Source organism: Populus euphratica, unplaced genomic scaffold (genome assembly GCF_000495115.2).
Source record: "Populus euphratica unplaced genomic scaffold, PopEup_1.0 scaffold41.1, whole genome shotgun sequence".
Classification (NCBI taxonomy): domain Eukaryota; kingdom Viridiplantae; phylum Streptophyta; class Magnoliopsida; order Malpighiales; family Salicaceae; genus Populus; species Populus euphratica.
Genome location: NW_011499868.1, coordinates 30,498 through 47,296, shown reverse-complemented (window position 1 = coordinate 47,296; position 16,799 = coordinate 30,498). Strand labels below are relative to the sequence as shown.

General features: G+C 31.9%; 2 protein-coding genes across 2 annotated transcripts; both read left to right on the top strand.

Moving 5' to 3' along the window:
• The first annotated feature begins 4,564 nt into the window (after positions 1-4,564).
• On the top strand, positions 4,565-5,968 carry LOC105126713 (myosin heavy chain kinase B-like). The gene has a single exon (XM_011027670.1). The coding sequence runs from the start codon at positions 4,565-4,567 to the stop codon at positions 5,966-5,968; it is 1,404 nt and encodes a 467-aa protein (XP_011025972.1).
• A 4,553-nt stretch (positions 5,969-10,521) lies between these two features.
• Positions 10,522-16,669, top strand: XLG1 (extra-large G-protein 1). Its single transcript, XM_011027354.1, has 8 exons — positions 10,522-12,260; positions 12,368-12,505; positions 12,597-12,701; positions 12,799-12,984; positions 13,970-14,150; positions 14,747-14,988; positions 15,276-15,439; positions 15,670-16,669. Exons 1-8 carry the CDS (start codon positions 11,100-11,102, stop codon positions 16,259-16,261), a joined length of 2,769 nt encoding a protein of 922 aa, XP_011025656.1. The 5' UTR covers positions 10,522-11,099; the 3' UTR covers positions 16,262-16,669.
• The last annotated feature ends 130 nt before the right edge of the window (positions 16,670-16,799 follow it).

Genomic DNA, 16,799 nt, shown 5'->3' with positions numbered 1-16,799 from the left:
AAGTCTATGATGATAGTAGAAAGCAATTGAGAATTTAATGGTATGTGATAGAAAAATCTCAATTTAATTTTTATTAATTTATTTTAATAAAAATAAATTAAAAAAATAAAAAATAAAAAACACATCAGATATATAAGCTTATACGCTTGGCCCATAAATAATAAGACCAAACTCACATGTGAAGCTTTATTTTTTTCTCTTCAAGGGATGAAATATCATCCATCTTTTTTATTTTTATTTTTTAAGTTAGACCATATGTTATTTGCTGATTTTGACTTAATCACTTCAAAAGACTAGAAATTTAAATTTTTCTTACTAGTCTTTAAAAATTTATTTACTATTTAAAACTATCTTGAAAAATCTTTTAGCCTCATTTTTTGTATAAATTTTGAAAAAAATTAGAAAAATCCAAAATATATATCTTAATTTTAGCTATTTTAATTATTTTATTATTTTTTAAATTTTTATTTTTCAAAATATCTTGAAAATCATAAAAAATACCAGATGCAAAAAAAATACAAAGAATAGCTAGATTCTGAAATTGGATTTATAATCGAGGATGTAAAATTGAGTTTGAGAATTTTTGGCTCATGATGTTTTTAATTGAAAAGAAATTTTAAGAAAATGTTTGATTTGATTTGATTTGATTTAGTCAAAATAAAAAAAAATTAAAAAATTAAAATAATTTTAAAATAAATAGCTAAATAAAAATCAATAAAAGTTTAATTGAAGTGGAAAATCAAAATTAAAAGTTAGATCGATGGAAATTATATAATTTTGCAATCAAAGATGAATCTGCAACATGTTTATAAATCTAAAAGTCTAAATTGATTAAATTAGAGATATAATTGAAAAAAAGATGATTTAAGAAAAACTGAATGAAATTGGATAGAAATCGAAATCCAAGGACTGTAATAAGAATAAGGAATGTTTGTCAGAAGTTTTATTTAAGTCCATTTCAATCCATTTAATTTAATTGAGTCCAATTATTTCATTTATTTCAATCCAATTAAGTCTAATTGAACTGATTTAATTCAATTTAGTCCTAAATTAATTCCAGACATTTAAACCAGAGATTGCAATCTTCCATAGCCAAATTCATGAGCAATTAAACCAAAAATCCCACATTAAATCCATATTCTAGTCTCCCCAATCCCATATTTTCAGGCCAAATCCTCAATTAAAGTCCCAAATTGATCTCTTCATATCAATTCCCATAATCTGGCATTAATTGACTTCCCAAACCCTAGCATTTGTCTCCTTCAAAAACCAACAGAGCCTCCCATTCATCAACACAGAGCATTCACCATACACTGCATATACCGGAAATCCCCCAGCCTCCGTCTTCAAACCTGCCACACTAACACCAACAACTCCTTCCACAACCCCTCTCAACAAAGCCAACAGCCTTCCTCCCGTAACCATCACTGCACACACACACAAAAACCAGCCATCCCCGCCCAAAACCATTACCTTCCCTGTCAAAAACAAGCTCAACAGCCCTCTCTAATACATCAGTCTCCATCATATAATGATGGGACGAGGCAATCGAGTCTAAAGGAGTAAAACGAGAGGAGCTGGTGACTTTGTTTTGCCAATTTAATTCACTCTATGGCAGGTCATAAATGGCGATATTCTCATATAATGAAAAAAAAAATTAAAAATTGTAAGAAAATAATATAAAAAACCAACGAAATAAATGGATCAGAGCCCAAATTCCTTCAAAGCCCACTAAAATAATAGTTGGGTCTAAAGCCCAACTCGCATCATGAGTTAAAATCCCAACTTTTATCATTTATACGGTCCAATGCTGTTTTTAAGAAATTTGACATAATCTTTTTTGTTTTTAGGGGTAAATGTAATTTTTGACATATCTGCTCTTTTATAAGGGACTAATGTTAAAATATTGAAAAAAAAACAACTCTCCTTTTTAGGAGATGAACTTTAAATTCTTTTGAATAACTTGAAATAAATATTAATAATTTTGAGGGTTTTTATGTGTCTAATAACTTAAATAAAATAAATAATTGTAGTTTTTTTAGGTATAGCGTGTTAGCAATGCCTAATTTAGTATATTAACGGGTTGCTTCCACTTTATTTATTTAATTAAACAATCAATAATAATAATAATAATTTTGCAAATTTTGTAATAATATGGTATCGTAACCTGCAATAAAATTAAAAATCAACCTAAGAAACCTAAATATTAGGTTTGAAATCTTGATATAAAGGTAACCGTGTATCTAAAAACTAAAGCTATTGAAAAAAGAATTTAAATCAAGAAATAACATTGTACCTAAGAATTCAAAGTATACATCACGAAATCAAATAATCTTTGACAAGTTGGTATATGATTTTTGTCCCTATAAAGAAAGTTATTTGCAACGCAAAAAATAAAAAAAAAAATTATTTCTTCAAATCGTCATAGCTGCTAAAACTCACAACTATAAAAGTAATATATAATCCCTCTAAATAATCTTAATAAACTTCTTATGGGTTGCAAGTCAATAAAGTTATTTAATAATCAACTTATACAAGTGTAATAATAAAGCAAATCCTAAAACAATGTCTAATGATCTAAAACAAATCTAATTTAGAATAAAGTCTAAAGATAATAATATTCCAACACTAAAATAAATAAAAAATTACAAAACAAATTCCTCTGGCTTGAAATCCTTATGCATTCCATTCGTTTTCCTTAAAGGCTTTATTAACACTTTATGCTCTAAATTAGCTAGGAAACTTTGTTTATAATTGCTCATATTTTCTTTCTTAAATTATCTTCCCTTAGTCTTTTTGATGTGCTAGAAAATTCTATAAGAAAAACAACAAAAAAATCTCAAGTCTTCTTGTCACCACATACATTTCATAATTGATATATAATCTTTGCAAATAATAGATAATAGTTACTATCATAAATATCTTCTTATTTGACTTAAAATTCTTGTAGAATAGGTAAGTTAATAGTTGTCACACATGTTTTTAAGAACATTGAGTTGTATTGAATGAAATCTATAATTTACATGAAAACAATTTTTTTATATATATATATTATTGGTTGATTTCGTCCTGACTTCAAACATGTTATTTTTTTTATTTGAATGAATTAACAAGTCTAACACATATTATAAAAAAGATATGAATATTTACTTTACAATCTAATTAAATCAGCATAATTCCTTTTATACATCTATATATAATCCAAACAACATATAAAGATTTATACAGACAAATTTAACTTTATTAAATTCCAAATTCATATATAATGGTGTTAAGACCCGAAAATCAGGTAAGAGAGATATGTTAGAGGTGTACTTGGATGGTTAGAAGCCTATCCATGAGTTCTGAGTGTGTTTTTTTTTTTTTAAAAAAAAGAAGCAAAGTCCATACCCATTTAACAAAATGAAATCTGCACTCCTGAAAAAATCTCTGTTAAATGATTAGCGTCAGCTAGCACTACCGCAAGCTCTTTCTACATGGACTCGGTATGCAAAGAATCCAATTACCCATTTTTCTAATGCAAATATAACAGCAGTACAAATTTTTGGTAGGAAACTTGACAAGAGTTTAAATGGAAAAAACTCAATCATGACTCTAGATTTGTTGGAATTATATCTCGAGGTTTACAATATACATATGTTATACGAACTTACTCATGATCCTTTGCATGTAAACCCTATATTGCTCATACAATTTAGGGTTCTTATTCGAGGGGATACTCTTGGCCAAGTTAAGATTGTTTATTTTGGTTTCATTTTCTTTGTTAAAACCACTTCATATTATGTTTTTATTTTTCCAACAATATAATAAAAAGTAAGGAACTTCCATTGTGTGTGTGATGGTATAATCAATATCCCTATCTAGGGAGGGCATGCGTTGCCTTTAAAGGTTTTTCCTCGCATATAATTCAACGAATATAGACAAGAATTAAAGGGAGAAAAACTGAAATATTTACAAGTCAGATTCCAACAAAATGGCTAAACCATGAACTATGATTTAGTCTTTTAATTAGACCAAGTCAAAGGTTAGATACATATGCTTTGTTGTTTACAAGATGAATCAACAACTTTTGTCTCTTTTTAGCTAGATCTTACAGGCACCCTCGTTTCAACACCACAAATTATCCCGAGCTCTCCGTTTTGGCACCCTGATGATAGAGAACATGCAGTCCTAATTAAATTCATTATCCTTTTTTAAGTTTAACACACCCTGGTGGTCGCCCTTATAAGCTATACCAGAACTGTGATTTGCATAACTAAGCATGGGCTACATGGCATTGGATTTATTTGGGTTTAATTAGTTTTACTATTTCGGCCTAATGAGATCAGCCTTTGGATCTATTACAACAAAAATGATGTAAATCTGTTGGTTAAAAAAAAGGGTCTACCACAAATTTTCATATCATCAACAGTGAGGAATAAACTGATAATACTGTCCTCTATAGCACCGTCTGTTTTCTCCTTGCTTTCGGTTTCCTCCATACCTGGTCATCCTCTCCATTCTTTACTTATTATATTGCTGTTCTTTCTTTACCTTGTGTAAAAATCAAAATATAAACTCTTCAATGTTAAAGAAAGGTTCCAAACGAGGGAGCTCATCAAGAGGAAGGCGCATTTTTTATGAAGAGAATGGCTTGCATAAATTTAACAGAATCAAGAAAACTAATCTTCATGCTGATAATGATGATGATTTTTTCAATACAAGAAATAGCCAGGATCAGGTTGTAACTCCCTCCAACTCGAGTTCGCCTTATACTATTGTCTCTCCGTTGGAGAAGTCTCCATGGTCCTCTCAGAGGATCACCAACATTCCTTCTGAAGACAATGATGATAATTTCTCTCCTAATGTGCTAATGGGGTCATTAGTACGAGAAGAGGGTCATATTTATTCATTGGCTGCATCCGGTGATCTTCTTTATACTGGTTCTGATAGCAAGAATATAAGGGTTTGGAGGAATCAGAAGGAGTTTCCAGGGTTTAAATCGAATAGTGGATTGGTTAAAGCAATTGTAATTTCTGGTGCTACGATATTTACAGGCCATCAAGATGGGAAAATACGGGTATGGAAGGTCTCATCCAAGGATCCAAGTATTCATAAACGTGTAGGGGCCTTACCAACTATGAGAGATTACTTCAACAACTCGATGAAAACAAGTAATTATATTGAAGTTAAACGCCACAAGAATGCGGTATGGTACAAACATTGCGATGCAATTTCATGTCTTAGCTTGAGCGAAGATAAGACATTTCTTTATTCATCATCATGGGACAAGACTTTTAAAGTTTGGAGAATATCCAATTCTAGATGCCTTGAATCAGTCATTTCTCACGATGATGCTGTTAATTCAATCGTTGCCGGAAACGATGGCCTAGTCTTTACAGGTTCAGCTGATGGAACTGTCAAGGTTTGGAGGAGAGAATTACAAGGGACAGGAACCAAACATTTCTTTTCACAAACGTTGTTGAAACAAGAATGTGCCGTTACGGCAGTGGTGGTTAATCCTAATGCCACAGTTGTCTATTGTGGCTCATCAGATGGGCTTGTTAACTTCTGGGAACGTGAAAAACATATGTCTCATGGTGGTGTTTTAAGAGGTCATAAATTGGCTATTCTATGCTTAGTTACAGCAGGGAGCCTCCTGTTTAGCGGCTCAGCTGATATGGGAATATGTGTGTGGAGGAGAATGGGAAATGATCACATATGTTTGTCATTGTTAGCAGGCCACAATGGACCTGTCAAGTGCTTGGCTGCAGAGAAAGATCACGAGTCCGCGCCGAACGAGAGGCGATGGATTTTGTACAGTGGCAGCCTTGATAAGTCTGTAAAGATGTGGAGAGTATCTGAAAACGCCCCACCATTGGCATGGAGAGGCTGTGCTAGTAGTGCTCCTACCTCCATGCCAAGTTCACTTCCAGCAGCTACAAGCATCCCAGCTCAGACCAGGAATACTAACGATATTCGCAATTAAAAAAGAAGAAGAAGAACAAAAAGAAAGAGGTTATGTATATGTGATTTGTTATCTTAAAAAATGAAATTGGAAATATTCAATTCTTTCACCAACTCAGTTGTTTTGCAGTCAGATCAAATAAAAATACCGATGAGTTTTTACAGATTGCTTTCCTTTATAATTAATTAATCTCACATCTTTCTTTTTCAATTTTTTTCTTTATTTATTTTAATCAGTGACAAGATTACGCTTACCTTTGCTTCAAGTATAATATAAGAACTTAAACATTTTCTCATAACCAATAAAATCGTTCAGGAAAAGGAAAGAATATAGCAAAACATTGTCAATGAAAGCTACTGATGGAGACTTTGCCTCTGATTAATGAGTAGCAGTTCTTTCTTTTCTTTTCTTTTTTTATGAAAGTTGATATATGATTGATGCATCAGAGGGATGCCTTTCAGAACCTGTGAGAAATGTGAACCCAGCTAAATGCGTGAAGATTCCTTACACGGAAAGCATTGTATTTGATGATGAGCTTGATCGAATCTTTTGTTTAATTTGTTCTTTAATTGAAGTGCAAGAAACTTCTATGGCTGAGCTCCATATGGAATTATATTTATTTTTTCTAGTTATTTAATTTGTGGCTTGGATTGAGGATAATCTGAGGAGCGCCCAGCAGCCTAAATACTCAAAGATTGAATTTTATGCAGAATCGAATGATTAATTATGCTTTAATGACAGCCACGCAAAAAGAGCATAGAATATTAAAATTGTTTTCAAAAATAATTTTTGTTCAAAAAAATATTAAAATATTTTTTATTTCTAAGATTTAATTTTAATATTAGCCATTGAAAATGAAATAAAAAACATATTAATTTGTAGAAAAAAAATCAAAATTCAACGAGACAGCTATTTTTACTTTTTTTTTTTAAATTAATTTTTTATATTATATTAACATTTTTTTATATTTTTAGATAGTTTTAATATACTAATATTAAAAATAATTTTTAAATATAAAAAATATTATTTTAATATAATTTATACTTTAAAAAATAATCCTAACTATATATTATATAAAAATGATTATTTTGTCCTCTTTTTTTGGCAAAAAGGAATCAGAATAATCTTTAAAGGGCAATGGAATGCAAAATTTGAGACCAAGTCAAATATATGCTGCCTCACTTATTTGTATGGTCCATATTTATCGGCGGATAAAGTTCTCAGCTAAGGTCGCAATGATGTGAAATTTTGCTTCCTTTTTTTTTTTAAATGAAGATTTTGGCATTATTAAGCAATTTAAAAAGAATCTACAAACAGTATCCCATGAGTTGGCAGGTTTATTTTTACACTTAAAAAACGTTTTTAAATAAATTTATTTTTTTATTTTTATTTATTTTAAATTAATATATTTTAGTGTTGTTAAATCATTTTAATGTGTTAATATTTAAAATAATTTTTTTAAAATAAAAAAATGTTATTAATATATATTTTAATATAAAAAATTATTTAAAAAATAATTATAACTAGGCTGCGAAATAAACTTTAAATTATTTGAATTATCAGTATGCTGAGATCAATTTTAATTAAATTATAGGAATTGAATATGTGAACTCTTATTAAATACTAAAATATCCCTATTAATGTGTTCAAGTTTTTACTTGGATTGATAAGTTAATTCAAGCTCAATGAAAATTTTTTTTTAATTTACCTAAACAATATTATATGAATTTTTTTATGGCAAAAAAAAATGTTATTTAAATTTTTTTAGAATATATTAAGAATGGAGTCTTGGATTAAGTACATTCTCAAGTCAATTGTTATAACTATGCTATTTATTTTGATTTCATTGATTAATAAATGCATAGCTATATATGAAAACTTGAACTCCTTATGACAATTTGTTTTTTAAAGAAAGCTTTTGATATCTAAAAAAATCAGGCTATTTTTTAGTGTGAGTTTTAAATATAAGTTAATCCTTTTTAAAATTTTTTTTCTTATTTATATACTAGATAAAACTCTAATTATATAACACAAAATAAGCTACTTAAATCACTCATAAACTATAAATTACTAAAATCTAAAAATAATTAAGCTACATCAATTTATTAAACTGAATCTTTAATTTAATTTTAACATATTTTTATTTGTTGTCTAACATATTTTTTAATTTTTTAATCAAATACTAATAATATAAAAATATATAAGTTCTATTGAAAAAATAACTCATAATTTTTTTTATTCATGTTTGTATTGTTGATTTAAATTCATGTCACATGCAAGGGAGAATTATAATTTGTAGTCTTACTAAATACGCAACCGTTTTCTTTTCCACAAGATATAATTCCTATTTACGAGTGGTGGTTGAATTATAAATGGTGATTATTTGTTTTTTTTTTCTTTTTTCTCGCAACTAAAATACACCATTGTATTCTTTATTGTTTGATTTTTAATTTTAATTCTTCTTTTAATTTTTTATTTTGTTATTATTTCTTTTATAAAATTTTTTTCTCAATTTAGTCATTCAATTATAATTTCTCATATATTTTATTTTTTATTTAAATTCTTATTATTTTAATTTTTTATTTCATTCTTATTCATTTTATAATTTTAGTTTTCATTCTTTTAATTTTTAGTTTTATATATTTTTTTTAATTTAGTCCTTCAATTCTAATTTTTATATATGATGTTTTTTTATTCGGTCTTTCTACTCTTGATTTTTTTTCTTGGTTTATTTGTCAAAATTTTTATAATTTTATCATTCAAATCAAATTTTTGATTTTTTTCAATACTAATAATATTTATTTCAATCTGGTCATTTTCCTTTGATTTTTTATTTTTTTTCTTTGTTATTTTGTCAAATATTTTTATGATTTTTAATTTTTTCATTCAAATTGAGTTCATAATTTTTGTTATTTTATTATTTCAACAACAATATCACAATTACTATCACTACCACCAACAATAATAATAGTTATAACTTTTAATTTTATTATTCAAATTAAATTTATGAATTATTTTCAAATATTAATAATATTTATTTCAGTTTGGTCTTTTTTCGTATTTTGTATTTGTTTTCTTTGTCCTTCTATTAAAGTTTTTATAGTTTTTAATTTTATCTTTCAAATTAAATTTATAATTTTTTTTATTTCAACAATAACAACAATAAAAATAGTTATATATTTTAATTTTATCATTTAAATCAAATTTATGAATATTTTTTCTCTAGTAATAATTTTTTATTTTAATAATAATAATAATAGTAATGATAATTAATTTTTCTCTAGTAATAATTTTTTATTTCAATAATAATAATAATAATAGTAATAATAATAATAATAATAATAATATTATTATTAATAATTCTACTACTAATAGTGATAATAATAATAGTTTATACAATTCTACTACTAATAGTGATAATGTTACTAATAGTGATAATAATAATAGTTTATTATGATAATAATAAAAATGATGATAAAGATTATTATTATTATTATTATTATTATTATTTCTATTACTACTATTATTATAAATATTATTAAAGAATATAAGTATTATTAGATAATAGTTAGAAAGGGGCTCAATGATTTTTAACAAGAGGGGTAAAAATCTCCATGATAACTTTTTTGTTAAATAAAAAAAAATTAAGAGATGCAATTGCTCCCCTTTCTTAAAATGTGGCCTCGTCATTATGGTGGGGTTAGTAATTAGCTCTTATTTGATGTTATATTCTAAATAAGTGTGAGGTAAATTTTAATTTTTTTTATGTTTTTATATTATTTTAATATGTCTATATAAAAAATATTTTTTTAAAAAATATTTTTTCACATTCCCAAGCAGCATAAATATATTTAAAAATAATAATTACTACTATACTTTTAAATAGCATTAATGAGATAAAAAATTTAAATATTAATTGAACAAGGATATCAGAAAAAGAAAAGAAAAAAAAGAGAGATTAAGGAATCAGTTCAAACTCAGGGTTACATTGGATATATGTTTTTTAAATTTGATTTTAATTAAAACTTCATGTGTATTTAATGAAGAACATAAGAATAAATAAAGATTAAAATAAAATATCTAGGCATAAATATTTTGGTCAGAAAGATCCCAAACGAGGCGGCTCAGAGAAAGAGTTGGAGAAAACGGGTGCGGAAACCCCGTGCGATTCAACTTGGTCTCCATTACAGAGCCATCGCCAACCTACCTACCCTGCTAGTCTACCCTATACAAAAAGTGAGCAAAAAAAACACATTCCCAAGCAGGAATCTGAAAAAAACAGTAGCAGTAGCAATCACATACCCACCACAGCACAATTCTCTCTTCTGGGACCTCTTTTATTGCGGTGGTGTGTGAAAATGTTTTTTAAAAAATTATTTTTTTTAGTTTTTTAATTGTTTAACATACTTGAAAAATATTTTTACCACCATTGCCGCAATGCAAACCAGCTCTTCAAGCGTTGGTGGTGGTGGTCCCATCCGTGGCCCTACCAAACCCTACATTTATCCCCCGATTCCACCACCACGATGTAAAAGACAAAAGTTTGTGTCCCCCACCACCACCACCCTCACCTTTCTTCCAATAACACAAGAAACCAGATGCCCCCCTTGCCCCTGCTAATGCTAATAATAACACCTCCACACCTTGTTATAGCCTCTCCTTCATACATGCACATGGAACTGCCATGTGCATGATAATAATAATGAATGAGCTTACAGTGTCATTAAACCAAAGCATCTTCTTCTCTTCATTTCTTTGAGTTCTTATTGCCCTGTCTTTGCCTGGTTTTCTTCCTCTACTTGTCCAACGCATCTTCCTTCTACCCAAACACCCTCTTCCCTTTCCCACTTATCCCAAGAACCTGTCCTCTTCTCCTAGCCTCCAATCTTGAAACCCAAATTTCCCTTTCCATCATCTCTTCAATTTGCCTCTTCTCACAAGCAAACTCATTATTCACCCACTTTCCCTTTTCCCTCGTCTTTTTTTCGTCTTTTTCTTCCAAATCAACTCAGTAGCCCAAACTTTTCCTTACCACTCACTTTATTCCTCAAAACCCAACAACCCAAACTTAAACCAAAACCAAAAACATGTTTCCTCTTCTTGTTTTTGAAGTTAAGGTCAGGGTTTCATTTTGATCTACAAATTTACGAAAATGCCACCAGTCACTGAAGATGGAGCTCAATACTCATTCGCTCTTGAATACACCGGTCCTCCGGTGGGTTACGACATCCCACGCGCCGTCCCAATCAACGTCAACAAAATCCCTGTCGCCGCGGTAGTTTCTCACATTAATTTCCCACGGAAGATCACCTTACCTGTAGTAAAGCCCCTGCTACCCTCATCTGATACCAGTAAAAACCCAAATTCTGTTATTACTGGTAAAATCCCAGGTAAGGATTGTGGATCTGAAGAGGGAGTTATAACTGTTTCACCAACTTCAGTTATAGAGAGAGCTGCTGATTGTAATTTGCAAGAGAGTGTGTTTTCTGGTGAGTTAAGTAGTTCAGGTTTGTTAAATGATGGTGCTAGGAGTTCAAGTACCATAGAGTTTTCTGATAGTTTTGATGATAAATTTCGTGATGAAAGTTTGTTAAAATTGAGGGTTTCTAATGAATTGTCATCGAATCGAGATTGGGAGTCAAATGAGTCTGTATTAAGCAGTGTTGATGTTGATGATGAGTACCCATCTTCGCGTGTTTCTAGCGTGAAGGTTTCTAATAATGAGGTGAATGGTGAGGGTAGAAAAGCCCCAGTTGTTACTTTTCGCGATATTGAATCGGATGATGGCGTTGGTGGTGATGATACTAGTGATATTGATGATGGGTTTGAAAGGAATGAAGATTTTTTGGAGGAGGAGGATAGGGTTATTCGGGTTAAACGAGAGGCAAGAAGTAAAGGGAAGAAGGGGAGTTGTTATAGGTGTTTTAAGGGGAATAGGTTCACGGAGAAGGAAGTTTGTCTTGTTTGCGATGCGAAGTATTGTATCAATTGTGTGCTTAGAGCGATGGGATCGATGCCAGAAGGGAGGAAGTGTGTTACCTGTATTGGGTTTCCGATTGATGAACCGAAGCGTGGGAGTTTAGGGAAGTGTTCGAGGATGCTCAAGAGGTTGTTGAATGATTTGGAGGTTAGACAGGTAATGAGGGCGGAGAAGTTGTGCGAAGCTAATCAGTTGCCTCCAGAGTATGTCTATGTGAATGGAGAACCTCTTTGTCATGAGGAGTTGGTTATTTTGCAGACCTGTTTGAACCCGCCTAAGAAGATGAAACCTGGAAACTATTGGTATGATAAAGTGTCTGGTCTTTGGGGAAAGGTGAATATAGTGTAATACTTTCAGTGATTATGTTCTTGTAATAATATGATATGGCTTGTTTCTTTCTTTTGGAGTTTGATGGTTATTTCAAAATTTTAATCTAACAGGAAGGGCAAAAGCCTTCCCAGGTTATAAGTCCTCATTTGAATGTTGGGGGTCCAATTAAGGCAAATGCAAGCAGTGGAAACACGCAGGTTTTCATTAATGGCCGGGAGATCACAAAAGTAGAGCTTAGGATGTTGCAGGTTGGGTCCTTATACATGCTCTTTTCTTTGTTTGTTTTGAATGATTTAATGTAAAGGGTTTAGTACTAAGACCATTTTGTTGAAATTGCAGTTGGCAGGAGTTCAATGTGCTGGCAACCCACATTTTTGGGTGAACGAGGATGGATCATACCAGGAAGAAGGACAGAAGAACACTAAAGGTTACATTTGGGGCAAGGTATGCTCTACATGGAAACCTCATCCCTGCCTGAACTTTCTAATTCTGCATTTATATATGCACATGGGAATTTATTTGTTTCTGTGTTACTTAACAGGCGGGAATGAAGCTTGTTTGTGCGTTCTTATCACTGCCTGTTCCTTCTAAACCTTCAAATTCTTGTGGAGAACAAGTTAATAGTCTGATTAGCAGAAGCGTCCCAGACTACCTTGAGCAGAGAACACTTCTGAAGCTGCTTTTAGTTGGATACAGTGGATCTGGAACAAGTACTATCTTTAAGCAGGTAGTTTCTCAATTGGGGAATCTCACCTCTAAATTTGTTTATGTTAAGGATTACCAGTCTTTGCTTAGTGTCATATGGTCATTGTCTTGTTTTCCAACTACGGATGTTAACGAGGTTTGCCTGTCATTACTTTGTGTTGTATGGTTATGGTCTCCTTTTCTATCTAAGAACATCCAAGTGATGTTTCAAAACGTACATAGATGTTATTATGCTAATGCATCTATTTGATTATTAAATTTAGTTGGAGAACCTTGGATGGTAAAGTAGGAACCATCAACAGTGTTCAAGCTATTTGCTATTCTCTAGCAACTGTGAAATCAAACATTCCCTCTGTTCCAAATTAAATCTCCACAGTTGGTTTGCTCAAAATTTTAACTTTTAGTAAAAGTGGGTCCCAATGATATTTCTTTATGCCTTTATCATTGAAAAGTAGTGGAAAGCATATCCCATAATGAGATAATGCTATTTAATAAAGGATAAAGTGGGAAAATTGAGTGTAAAATATGTTTATTTTGCGAAAGCATAAGTTTTCCAATCTAACCCTAGACACCATGCTTAAAGCAGTTTAAATAGTAAGCCGAAGTTAAACTTTGAAACATAGTCAAACCATCAACAAAAGCAATTTATTTGGATTAAAAATGAGTTAAAATAGGTGTAACACTACTAGAACAACGAAAAGGCCCACTCATTTAGGTGGTCTTGTGGGTTTTGTGCCATTACAATGTTTGTCATTGCGTGTATTGGACTGGTTAAAACATCTGACTGCACTTGGAGGGAGTGCTTCTATGTGAATCTTGTTCTGCAAGCTTTTTACTTTTGGTCTGCATTGATCTGTGTACCTGTATGCTTGTACTCAGTTTCTCTAATGTGACCCCTGAAATTATCAGGGCCATGCCTTATCCTGCAAAGCATGGCTATAAAAGCAATGCTAGACAATGCTGTCCAAAATTAGCGTGCTTAATTTTTATTTCAATGCTTTTTTCAGGCAAAAATTCTTTACAAACCTGTCCCTTTTACTGAAGATGAGCGTGAAAACATTAAATTGACAATCCAGAGTAACGTGTACGGTTATCTTGGTATACTTCTCGAGGGCCGTGACCGTTTCGAAGAGGAAAGTTTAGCTGCAATGAAGAAAGAGCGATCTACTGATGAAACAGAAGCTAGTGGTATGTTGAGTCTCTCTATTCTCTATATCTTCTCAACTCTCTTTTTTTCCTTGCTGTTGGTATTGTTTTTGAAGAATGACCCTCATGTTTATTACTAACTCATGTGGTGGACATGCATAAAGAGGAACAAAAAAGAAATGCCCATGGATGCATATAACATGTATAGATGAACACCATTAGAACTAAAAGTGTATAGAAATCCTTACCCCAAGTTCTTTCTGAGATTTTTGCTATGAACTTAGCTTTGGGAAGAACAAAGGTTGTGGCTTCACATTTGTAATTCCCAACACTCTCTTTTTCTGTACGGGAATACACCAGATTTTAACCTACTCTTGCATCCAAGTAGTGTTTCGGAGATAAGGAAACAGATTTTAGGTTGGAACTGGGATGGGCCAAAGAATGTTCCATCTTCAAGATGTGATTAGATAAGTGCTTTGTAGTATTGATGAATAACATGCTGTTTCAGAACGTGTTGAATCCACTCACTTACAATGTAGAAGTAGGTGTGTGACAGCTGATTGATTTACATTTACTTTAAAATTCTTCGCGGGCTTATATTCTGTAAGTGCCTGAAAGAAAATGTTTTGTGCTAACAGGGAGTACCAGTAACACCAAAAACCAAACTATCTATTCAATTGGTCCAAGGCTGAAAGCATTCTCGGACTGGCTTCTGAAGACCATGGTTTCAGGTAATTTGGAAGCCATTTTTCCTGCAGCTACTCGTGAATATGCACCATTAGTTGAAGAGTTGTGGAAGGATGCAGCCATTCAGGCCACTTACAAGCGGAGAAATGAACTGGAAATGCTACCTAGTGTGTCAAGCTATTTCTTGGAGCGGGTAAGATCTTTTGTCAGGTTCATTTTATTGGTCAAAATTTCTTAAATTATATTTGGTTATATAGATGCTTCTCTCCAATAACAATACCTGATTTATGGTTGCAATGGAATGCCTTTTTGTACCTCAGCTTGCATAGGCTGAGCAATAGTAATGTTTAAGCATACCACTGGGTTGATTACGGGTTTATAGACCATTTTGTTTTATCTTATTGTGCACTTGCCAAACATATTAGATGATAACTGTAACCGCAGTTTCTTTGTTATTGTTACTAAAATTATTCTCCACAGGCTGTTGATATATTGAGAACAGACTATGAGCCCTCAGATTTGGATATCCTATATGCTGAGGGTGTTACCTCATCAAATGGGCTTGCTTGTTTGGACTTCTCGTATCCCCAGTCAGCATCTGATGATAAATATGACACTGAAGACCTGCATGACGCTTTACTTAGGTAGGAGCCATGGTTTATTATAGATATGCCTTAAATTTCAGATGTTTTAAGCTCTGGCCTTTGTTATGAACAGCTTGTAAGCAATCACTGCTGCCTTTGTGCTCTTTGCTCAATCTCTGGCATGGCTCGTCTAATTCTTCTATCTCATCACTCAGGAACATTATTAAATATGTAGTCATTTGAAGTGGTATGTTTTTTTGACAGTTTTTCCCCTTCTCTTTGGTCACCAGGTATCAACTAATTAGTGTACATGCACGGGGGCTTGGAGAGAACTGCAAGTGGCTAGAGATGTTTGAAGATGTTGGGATGGTCATGTTCTGTGTTGCCATGAATGACTATGATCAGTTTACAGTTGATGGGAATGGCTTGTCTACTAACAAGATGTTGCTGAGCAGGAAATTCTTTGAGAGCATTGTTACACACCCAACATTTGAGCAGATGGATTTCCTTTTGATACTAAACAAATTTGATCTGTTTGAGGAGAAGATTGAGCGAGTACCATTGACTCAGTGCGACTGGTTTGATGATTTTCATCCAGTGATCAGTCGCCATCGCTCCAACAGCACCAGCAACAGCATTAATACTAGCCCCTCACTTGGTCAGCTGGGTGCACACTATATGGCAGTCAAGTTCAAGAGGCTCTACTCTTCACTCACTGGAAGGAAGTTGTATGTTTCTGTGGTCAAGGGACTTGAACCTGATAGTGTTGATGCAGCTCTTAAATATGCAAAGGAGATTTTGAAGTGGGATGAAGAAAAGCCCAACTTCAGTCTCAGTGAGTATTCAATGTATAGCACTGAAGCAAGCTCCTATTCCCCCTGATCAGTAAAGCAAGAAACACTTGTACATGGATCTTGGCTCTAAACAGCAGTTCTCATTGCCACTGTACATATAAGGGCACAGAAATTAACGAGAAGTTTTACTTGCGTGAGCTATTGCAGCTGTAAGATTGTTAAGCCAGCCTTTAGGTTTATCTCGATTTTCTGCAGCAAAAAAATTATTTCCGAGATTATCAGCACAGAAATTAGGATGAAACACTTGTTTTCCTAGTCACTGAAGGAATCGCTTGATGTTGGTTTTCTACCTTGCGTGTAGTTATTTCCACACCTGAACAGAATCGAATATTCATTTGTAATATAAGATGATATTATAAGATCTTTCGGATGCCGACTTTCTACGCGCACCAATTTTCGTTGTCTATTTTGTGAAATAAGTCTTTTGATAAGGATGAACGCAGGCATGTGTGACGGTTTGCATTTGCTTATGCTTGTTCAATGAGAGTATAGATAAATAGTTAAATACACGGAAAAGAGAGCAAGAGAAACTGAAAATAATTATTTTCATGCTTATATGAAAATTA

Coding starts and splice junctions, on each gene's coding strand:
- XLG1 (XM_011027354.1), top strand. CDS start 11,100: ATGCCACCAGTCACTGAAGATGGAGCTCAATACTCATTCGCTCTTGAA. Junction 12,261..12,367: donor TGTCTGGTCTTTGGGGAAAG/GTGAATATAGTG, acceptor TTAATCTAACAG/GAAGGGCAAAAGCCTTCCCA. Junction 14,151..14,746: donor TGATGAAACAGAAGCTAGTG/GTATGTTGAGTC, acceptor TTGTGCTAACAG/GGAGTACCAGTAACACCAAA.
- LOC105126713 (XM_011027670.1), top strand. CDS start 4,565: ATGTTAAAGAAAGGTTCCAAACGAGGGAGCTCATCAAGAGGAAGGCGC.